The sequence below is a fragment of the Sinocyclocheilus anshuiensis genome, unplaced genomic scaffold (genome assembly GCF_001515605.1).
Source record: "Sinocyclocheilus anshuiensis isolate Anshui unplaced genomic scaffold, SAMN03320099.WGS_v1.1 scaffold332, whole genome shotgun sequence".
Taxonomy (NCBI): Eukaryota; Metazoa; Chordata; class Actinopteri; order Cypriniformes; family Cyprinidae; genus Sinocyclocheilus; species Sinocyclocheilus anshuiensis.
In genome coordinates this window covers 425,911-436,423 of record NW_015554181.1, presented here as the reverse complement: position 1 = coordinate 436,423, position 10,513 = coordinate 425,911, and the positions used below count along the sequence as shown (strand labels likewise).

Here is a 10,513-nt window from a genome sequence, read left to right as displayed (position 1 = left end):
TATATTGTTGGCTATTGCTACAAATATACCCCAGCGACTTAAGACTGCTTTTGTGCTCCAGGGTCACATATATTTAATAAAATTATTATTAATTAATTATTTTATAAATCGTGTAATTTCCACATATCTGCATTTCAGACTTGCTCAGTTACAGTTAACCTTCCTTATCAGCCTGTTTTATTTATTTAAAAGCAGGATAGGAAGCCAGATGCTCTAGAACAGTGGTTCTCAAGCCTCAGTAAATTTCCAAGGCAATTTTTAAAAATAAAGATATTTCTCTTAATTAATCCCCTCAACAAGTATTTGATTTTCTTTGAAGAACCAGGATTCCCACAGTCTTGGAAAACTGATATATATATATATGAGGAAGCCTCATTTTAAAAGTGTGATTTTTAGGTCTGGAAAAGTCATGGAAATTAATAAAATGGGAATGTTTTATAAAGAATGTCATTTTTTTTCTAGTTATGCCAAGCTCTAAAATATTTCATCAAGTAGAAGTTGTGTTTAATATTTTTTCCTCGGTTTAGAAGCGTGGGAATCATGAAGAACATTCATCTTATGAAACTTTTGGAAAACTGAAATTTAATGTATAGAAACTACAGTTTCCAAATATTAAAAAAATTGCAATAATAATAAAAAAGTTTACTATTGAAAAAAATGTAATATTAATTACAGCAGAGCAGATACATAATTGAAAAATATTATTAGCCTACATGGTGTGAATTTTGTGGACAATGGGGAGCCTTGGAGTCCAAAAAGGTTGAGAACCACTGATCTAATAGAGAAACATCAAATCAGTGTATCAGGCCTTGCAGTGTAAAATTCTGCTACAGACAGCTGAGGGCATAAACACCATTGCACGGGTTGCCAGGTTGGTAGAAAAGGCCTGAATCCTGTGATGCACTCAAACACCAGCGTCCCAAAACTCCAGTAATCCACCGCCACCGTGTACTTCTGCTGTTCTAACAGCTCAGGGGCCTGAGAGAGACACATAGACAGCAGGAGAGAGAAAGAAATTACTTTATAGCAGTATAGATGAGAGTGGGAACAATGAGAAGTCTTGCATTTTGCACAGATGTAATATCGTACTCACCAAATACTGCAGCGTCCCAACAAACGATGTGCACAGGCTGCTCTGGTCCAGCTCTTTAGCATAACCCAGATCTATGATCTTATGAACCAACTACAGGAAAAAATGCACAAATGCATCTTTAATTTAGCAATAAAAGTATAAAAATAGTACCATCTAAATGTTTTCAAAAAACAGTTAGTGCAGAATAAAGGACAATTTTTTATTAAACATTATTGTTTAGTGAATCCGTTTTTTACACTCACCCTTTTTTCTCCCTGTTGAAGGACGATGTTTTCTGGTTTGAGGTCTCTGTGAATAATCCTCATCCCGTGGAGGTACGTCAGTGCTGAGGCTAGAGAGAGATTTTTAATTAACAACTCAAATATGGCCTTCTCAAATGCTCATGCATTAGTTATATTTACATTGTATTGAGATAATGAATAGAATTTTAGACACAAATGCTTAGCCAACTTGTGCAGGTCCAGAATGTACAGTGTGTGTTAATGTGTTTCCTTCAAATGTCTGTCCTGATATAAAATGTCAACAGTTTAACTCATTTTAACTACCTTACTCAGCAAGATTTCTTCAAACTGCTGCCAAAAGATGAGGAATAGTCTTATTTTTGTGCAAATATTAAAAGACAAACTGATAGTTTCACCCCAACGTACGCCATTGGTTAAACCAGTGTCACTGCATTTACACTTTTTAGGAAGTCATACAACTAGTGATTTATTTATAGTGACTCAGATATGTCAAAGTATTTTAACACTCACAAAATTACTCCCGTTTTATAGTTCACCCAAAAATGAACATTCTGTTATCATTTAGTCAAACATTATTTCTTCTGTGGAAAATTATTTTTGTTTTTTTTCCCCATGACTTTTGTGTTCTGCAGAAGAAATAAAACCATACAGATTTGGATCAACATATGGGTGAGTAAATGATGACAAAAATGGCATTTTGGGTGGACTGTTCCTTCATTAAATCAAAGCCAGCACTCTCACTGACTGCCAAAGTGAAATTCCAAGTAAAGTCAGATTATTTCTCTAAAGGCTTCCCAATAAACTCAATAATAAGGTCACATAGCAAAAGCAGTCCATATTACTGGAACCATGACTTACACATCAACTGACAGACAAGCACTATGTTCACAGAGATCATTCAGAACCGCAATGTTTTGACTGAAGAGCAGAAATTGAACAGGATGAGGCCAGTGACTAAATCCAGGTTTTCACATGATTGTGATTTACCAGGAAAATCTCTGGCGGACCACAGAGTGACGTTAACATAGAGTTGTGTACGGCACGGTGACATGTTGTTGTATACAACGGCATGTACGACCTTTCTTTAGATCCAGTTTGAGCTTGATTTCTCTGGATTGACAACTATTGACTCATTTGGGTCTGTTTTTATTTCTACTGAGGGGTTCTAGGAAAACTGTCTGAAGCAAAGTTGACGGTTAAATTAATCATGGTTAAATGAAGCTAAACATCTGCATAGAAAATCAAGTCATACAGGTTTGGGATGACATGACAGTGAATAAATGATGACAGAATTGCCATTTCTGGATTAAATATCTATTTTAAATCTATAATTTTGAGTAGAGCTCCCACACCATTTCCGATGTGTTTTGTTTCTCCTTTTCTTGCTAAAACGTCTTACACTCTACAACGTCAGACTGCTTCTCTTGGGTACTGTGAGTTTGTGTGTGTGTGTAGACATCTGATTGGTCTGATTCATAGTCTCCAGCACTTTCAGCTGCAAATCTGGGTCAAATACTTGACTCGGTTTATATTCTGACATTTACAAGACCAGATCCGACACAAACTCAGCTTCAGCAGAAACGTAAACAGACGCAGCCACCGCACAGGCGTTCGGCTCGCATATGTTCACCTGCTCACATGATGAAGGCCAACTAGTCTGGCTGGCCGACTCAAAACTGTGCTGGAAAACCTGAGTTAAACAGCTGCATGTGTTATGTGTGTTGCGAATGGTGGGAATAACATTGGATTTCCATTGGCTGGTGTCTGCGGACTCACATATATCTTGAATCAGTGTCAGTACAGCAGCTTCTCTCATGCCACAGCAGTTCTCAAGCAGGTTCAGATACTGAAAACACAGAGATTAATTTGATATTAACATGCAGCTGAATAGAGCTGCACGATTAGCAGAAAAGTGATTTTTCTGATTGCAAGTGCAATTTAAAATGTGCCAAAAATCCAGGTTTGCTGTGCTTGTTTGTGATTACAGTTTTGCTCAAAAGTTTACATACCCACTGCAGAATCTGCGAAAATGTTAATCATTTTAACATTAGATGGTTGGCGCATGTTGTGTTTCCAAATGCAACTCGGAGCAGATTTACTAAACCGAATTGTTCTGAGACACCAGCGGATAATGAGCTGCTGGTGTGGAAATGAACACAGTGCCATGCTTCACTCTGAAACATGCAGTGCATACACACTACCGGTCAAAAGTTTGGGATCAGAAGGATTTTTAATGTTTTTTACAGGAGTTTCTTGTGCTCATCAAGGCTGCATTTATTTGATCAAAAATACTGGAAAAAATGTAATCTTGTGAAATATTATTCTGATGTAAAATAACGTTTTTCTAATTTATTCCTGTGATGCAAAGCTGAATTTTCAGCATCATTACTCCAGTCTTCAGTGTCACACGATCCTTCAGAAATTATTCTAACATGCTGATTTATTATCAGTGCTGGAAACTGTTGTGCTGCTTAATATTTTTTTGGAACCTCTGATTCTTTTTTTTCAGAATTCTTTGATGAATATAAAGTTAAAAAGAACAGCATTTATTAAAAATAGAAATATTTTCTAACAATATAAGTCTTTACTATCACTTTTGATCCATTTAAAACATCCTGGCTAAATAAAAGTATAAATTTCTTTAAAAAAATACTGACACCAAACTTTTGAATAATAGTGTATGTATTGTAACACAAAATTTTGATACTTTTTTCAGGATTCTTTGATGAATAAAAAGTTAAAAAGAAGAGCATTTATTTAAAATAGAATTTTTTTCTAACAATATACACTACCGTTCAAAATGAGCATAAGAGACTTCTTTAAAAAACATTACAAGTCTTACTGATCCCAAACTTTTGACCGGTAGTGTATTTATTTATTTAAATTGCCTTCAATATTCATATACTATGGTATTACTATGCTATATGTCCAAAAACCCATGCTATCACCATAGTACATGCCCAAAAACTTTTCTGTAAGCGCCACACCTTGCGTAGGTCTCCTCCCTGGCAGTACTCCATGGCCAGCAATGGCAGGTCATTTGTGGCCAGTTTCTGGAGCTCTTCTGGAACGTCTCTCGCCGCCACCACATTCATGTGATTCAACCTGCGGGAAGAGAGACGCTTCATCGTAACGTGCAAACAACACACAACTCAATGTACATGCAACCCTCTCATAATCTGGGTTACATAATGTCATTATTAAAAATGTGCTTGTAATATTCAGACGGCTGGCCGGCCCTGCCCTGCACGAACCTCCTATAAAACACACGCTCAGGACAAAGAGGAGTAAAACCAGATGGACTCCAGGCACCATAACAGGATAACTGCAGCGGCAACACCTAAAACTATCATCTGAGAACATAAACAGCTCGTTTTAGCCTTCACAGGCAAACATTCTGACATAACTGCTGTAATAACAAATATTAGGTCTTGAGTAAAGACGGGTGACTTGCATAAGAGGTGTTATATTGCATCTTTTTGGCTTTTCTTTATCTCGAAAAAAGATTCGGCATCCAAACTGTGAAAATGTGTCACACTTTTTAATTTCCTTCAATTATAAGCCAATGCTTTAATCTCTTACTGTGCTTGAGATCTCCTACTGTAAAAAACAAAAAACAAAACGTTCACCAGTTGCGTCGATTCAATAACTGAAATTCAATTCACAAACTGTATAGTCTGCAAAACTGGGATTAGTGCATCACAAATCAAGCATGTCACGGGTGCCTCGAGTACAAATTTGATGCCTATTCTGAACCCAAAAATTAAGTAACGATGAATTTTAAAGTTGGCTTTAAATGGAAATTCTAACGGTTTTCTAAATGCATTTTATTGACCTTACTGTGAATGTTTTATTTTTTTGAGCATGTAATTTTTAATCCAAAATCTCAATCTTCCAATGAAATGATAAACTTCTCTAATTTTGTCGGCTTAAACTCCACCCCTTTCAGATCTGCCTCTATACAATCAACAATCGATGGACAGAACCAATTCCTCCAGTCTTTATTTTCTTTTTCAAAAATCTGGCTTACCCGCATGTACCTTACAGAAACAACTGATCTGTCGCTATTTCCATTACATTGTGGCTTTAAAGGCAATTTCTTTAAACTCTACACATGCAAACACAAATTGTAACTTTAAGACATAATTCTGATTCTGTTTCTGAATTCTGATCATTTTAGTCCTGGTAGAATGTCCCAATATTGCTGTATTATCAGCTTTATACAGCTTCAATATAAGTTGTTGTTTGTGTATTGTAAACCTGTAAAGTAGCTAACTGCATTTTCAAAAGGTTACACTGCAAAACATCATTCTTTATGACTATTTTCATCTTGTTTTCCAGTTAAAATATCTAATATTCCTTAAAACAAGATAAGTTTACTTAAAAAGTAGCACTGCATCAAATTGTATCTTCAATAAGAGGGTATTTTGTCTTGGCATCTGCACTGGCAGATTTTTTAACTTGTTTTTTTTTTTTGCTCGTTTAAACTAAAAATAAGTGACCTTTTCCATTGCAGTAAGTCAAAATACCCTCATATTAAAGATCCATTATTTGAAAACTGTTACAATATCTTATGTAGTGTTGCTTTTTGTTTGAAAGATTCACAGATATTTTAATAAAATAGTCAATAAAAATGTACTTAGAAGTCATTTTTGCAGTGTATCTAGAGTTTCAGTGTGGTTCCTCAACAATAACCAGTGTTCAGGATGACCAAACATTACATCAATCAGTGCTCTGAACCTTAATCTGAGAAAGATCCTGATGACACAGACAGCAAAGATTCATCACAAATGGTATGTTATCGTTACATGACCGCTCACAGGGTTACAGTGGACACGTCAGAGTCGAACACGCTCTGAGAATCACTGCTCAGTTATCATGACGGGTGACTTTAATCAGACTGCATGCCGTTTTGACGTCAGTTTATTTCTGAGCTGTTGCCAATACAGTCAAATACCCTGGAAAACATGATGGGATTCCTGTCCCTCCACAGCAAAGGGTGAGCAGCTCCAACTGAAGGTCACTTCTGAGACTAACTCTGATATCATCATAATTAAGGCTTGATGATCACTGAATGTGTGAAATAGAGAAACTCAGTTGGCCTGGGTGTGTGCCCCAAAAACATCTGTGTGTGTGTGTGTGTGTGTGTGTGTGTGTGTGTGTGAGATCGTTGTGGTTTGGCTTTATACACTGAGCTCTACTAGATGCGTTTGAGTCCAGGTTTGTGGCTTAGACCAAGTCTGGGGACAGCCTGCTATAAATCTGAAAAAAACCAACATGTCCCCTAACCCCTCGCGCTCGTCACATAACCACTGCAGCCTAGTTAACTAGCACAATCCATCCAACCATACCAGAGCGTCACGGAAACACTCACACTCTGACACTCGGTGAACTTTAACTATTCAAATACATATTAAACAGCTCTAGGGATGGTTTGTGTGCACCATTTAACTCTTTCACAATGTGTAGATTAAATTTAGTATGGATGAAACCCAGATTGTGCTGGAAAACTATCTAAAACTATAAAAACCACAGTAGTATTACTGAGGACATGTGTCTTGGTAATGCTATGATAATCGTTAAATATGCGTATGTGTGAATATGGTAACCATTCAGTGACATGGAATTGATCAAAGTACCACAAAATTTACCCTTACTGTACTATGGTGCTTTTTTTCCACTGGAAGGCGCCAAAGATTGAATATAAAAAAATACATAAAATGTGGCAAGACTGCTCGATTATGTAAAAAATAAAAATCACAATTATTTTGGTCAATATTGAGAACATGATTTATTTACCACAATTACTCACTGACTTGGGAAACATCATGCATTTACTGAATTAAATATAAATAAATAAAAAGAACAGTGGATTTTTAACAGTGGATTTCCTTGAACTTTAGTTCAAGTGCACTATAATGCACTATAATTTCATAAATATTACTGTTTTTGTGTCACGGAATGTAGTTTTAAGGTGAGAATGTACTTGTTTAGACTTCAAATATGCAGTTTGTTAATAAAGATAACATCTATATGAAAATTTGCTCTGACGTTTTCGGAGATGTGAGCTCCAGGGCGTCAGCGGCCGTTCAGTGCTCACAAACCCGCCGAGAACAGCCTCACCTCGGCCAGATCTTCTGGAATTTGCCACTATTTCTTTCTTTTGGTCATACCAACAAAACATTGTTCTAATTTGAATCTGAAAAAAGACTCATTACCCCTTGGCTAAGTGCTGGTTAGTTAGACTAGTTCTTAATAACATACAGTAGAGGCTAAATTTATGTACCTGGCCCCAGGGTGAGTAAATGATGACTTAATTTTCATTTCTAGCTGAACTAACACTTTAAACTCAAAAATATCTGGCACAGAAGGTACAAAGAAACAACTGTCCCCTATTGTCGCTGACATGTTGTGGAGAGCCTTCAAAAATCAATATTTCTTCATAATAGTTTGCATGTGTTCACACCCAAATACGCCTTAATACAATAAGCAGTTTCCAATAAACAACTGGACATGAATACGGCCACAACAAACTCACCCCGAAACCACTAACAGGAGGAAAACCTCCCGAGAAAGCCAGAGATGCACTCGCTCCTAATTTAAGATGAGCTTGAAGGTGTTGTGACGGCATAAACTAATGCTGCGGCCGCAAGACTGGGTCACATTTTACTACTGTGGTGTCATAAATTCATCCCTCTTTGTTTTGCTCAGAGCTTTTGTTCATAAAAACATTTATAAATAGCCGAATAACAACGGAAGGCATTGCGTGGTCGCTTAATGGACTGCACATTAAAACATGGTAAACAGAAGAGATTCAGTGGGTGAAAAAGGAAAAATCCAACGAAAATAGTGCTTTCTCTTTAAAGAAGCATAAGCTGTGACGTGAAAACCAACATGATTTAGCCCAAAGAAAAAACAGATGTAGTTATTACCAGAATTACTGTTAATGGGTCATAGGATACTCTATTTTCATTGTTTCATCACCGGGATATCTACTGACAAGAGTTTGTAGAGTTTTTGCACCAAAAACAGTAATAGTTTGTTTTTAATGGAAAGTTTCCTGTGAGGGGTAGGGTTTAGGTGTAGGGTTGGTGTAAGGCGATAGAAAATACAGTTTGTACAGTATAAAAACCATTATGCCTATGGAGAGTCCCCACAAGGATAGCTGACCAGACATGTATGTGTGTGTGTGTGTGTGTGTGAACTGTAGTGACCTACAGGTGGCAGAAAACAGGAAATTGATTCTGGACAGGATATACTCACCTCTTCATGATCTGAATCTCTAAACTCCATCTGCCCTTATTCTTGGGGCTGAGCTCCTGCCGGCACTGTTTGATAGCGATCTGATTGGCACTTTCCTGCTCACACACAAACACACACACACACACACACACAGATATACGAACACATGTTAGTAAAACATGACAGACAAAAAGCAAATTCATAGTTAAAAATAACAGTACCATGATAGTAATTCCATGGTATTCTGATGCGGCCACAAAAAATGGTAAAGTGGAAATGATCCAAGGCCGTAGGTTTGATTTTGGCATTGGTGGGGACATAATGGCAGAAAACAGGCATTTAACTGTTTGATCAAAATTATTGCTAGGGACAGTTTAGTAGTCGCTGGATATTGGTAGGGACATGCATAGCATTCTACACTCTTGAAAATCGTAACAAGCGATGTCCGCCTTGGAAACTATAGTTCCCTTTCAGTCGGTCACTCTCAACCGACGTGACGTCTCAGTTCCCTCCTTCAGGGAACGAGGGTTACATACGTAACCGAGACATTCTCTCCTTAAACATGAAGAGGTGAAAAACAGATTAAAGGGTTAGTTCACCCAAAAATGAAAACTAGCCTGTGTTTTACTCACCCTTGGGGCATCCTAGGTGTATATGACTTTCTTCTTTCAGATGAATCATATCGGGGTTATATTAAACATTGTCCTGGCTATTCCAAGCTCTATCATTAGTGGGCGGGTGTTTCTGTTTAACTGTCCACAAGTCGTCAAATAATGTGCGTGCATTTATAATAAAACATGCGTCACACGGCTCCGGGAGGTGAATAAAGACCTCATGTAGCAAATCCATGTGTTTTCATAAGAAAAATATCAATATTTCAAACGTAATAAACACTTTTCTCTTACTTCCGTTATCTGTCATATGTCATATCTGTCACATGGTTATTTTTCTTATGAAAAAGGAGGCTTTTATTCACCCCCCGGAGCCGTGTGAGGCACGTTTTATTATGAATGCGCGTGCTTTATTTGTAAACACCCGCTGACTGCAATGATAGAGCTTGGAATAGCCAGGACAATTTTTAATATAACCCCGATATGATTCGTCTGAAAGAAGAAAGTCATATACACCTAGGATGCCTCGAGGGTGAGTAAAACACAGCCTAATTTTCATTTTTGGGTGAACTAACCCTTTAATGAGTTACCAAATTTCACAAACACCCTTATGGACATAATTTTAATACAAGTCAGTCATTAATGTGAGTTGCTGTTTATGTCACTCTTTTGAGAAAGATTCATTCACTTGTTTGGCAATGTATACGCGCGCTGAAATTTTCTCTGATGTTTTTAAATGGTCATTAAATAATGTAATTTGTGTTTCCTGCTAGCTAAATTTCACAAACAAAAATTTACTGGCTCTAAATCTCTCTTTTCCTTATTCAAACTTGATATAGACAAGTACTTGTTAAACTATACAAATTAACCATGTTTTTTCTACACTAACCATAGTTTAACCATGTTATTTGTGGTAAAACCACGGCTAATTTTCTTAAGGGATTTCTATTTGTGTATTCGTTGTTTCTTTCTTTTTTCTGTTCTGTTTTTATAACATTACTGCCTTAATGGTTTGATCATTTGTACTGTTTAATAAAAAAAAATCTGAAAAAAAAGATTCACGATACACGCTTTCCGATCTGAATCAAATGATTCACGAACCCGCACCGAAGTCCCGATCTGAATTTCTGATCTGAATCAAAAGATTTGCGCTCCGTAGTTCCGATCTGAATAATGATTCGCGAACCATCATTTCAGATCGGGACTTCCGAGCGAGGATCGCTCTAAACCCACTCTAAAGTCTCGATCTGAATCAAATGATTTGCGATACGCGGTCCGAAGTCCCGATCTGAATAAAAAAGGATTTGCGAAGCCCCACCGAACTC

At 37.0% G+C, this 10,513-nt stretch overlaps 1 protein-coding gene across 1 annotated transcript in view; it reads right to left on the bottom strand.

Annotated features, from left to right (window-relative positions):
• ikbkb (inhibitor of nuclear factor kappa B kinase subunit beta) overlaps nucleotides 1–10,513 on the bottom strand; it is a 30,293-nt gene that overhangs the window by 13,847 nt on the left and 5,933 nt on the right. Inside the window, exons 3-8 of the mRNA XM_016463835.1 lie at nucleotides 8,599–8,693; nucleotides 4,323–4,440; nucleotides 3,112–3,181; nucleotides 1,336–1,424; nucleotides 1,094–1,183; nucleotides 854–978 (exon numbers count right to left, since the gene is read on the bottom strand). Coding sequence (XP_016319321.1) covers nucleotides 854–978; nucleotides 1,094–1,183; nucleotides 1,336–1,424; nucleotides 3,112–3,181; nucleotides 4,323–4,440; nucleotides 8,599–8,693 — 587 coding nt within the window. The remainder of the gene's footprint in view (nucleotides 1–853; nucleotides 979–1,093; nucleotides 1,184–1,335; nucleotides 1,425–3,111; nucleotides 3,182–4,322; nucleotides 4,441–8,598; nucleotides 8,694–10,513) is intronic.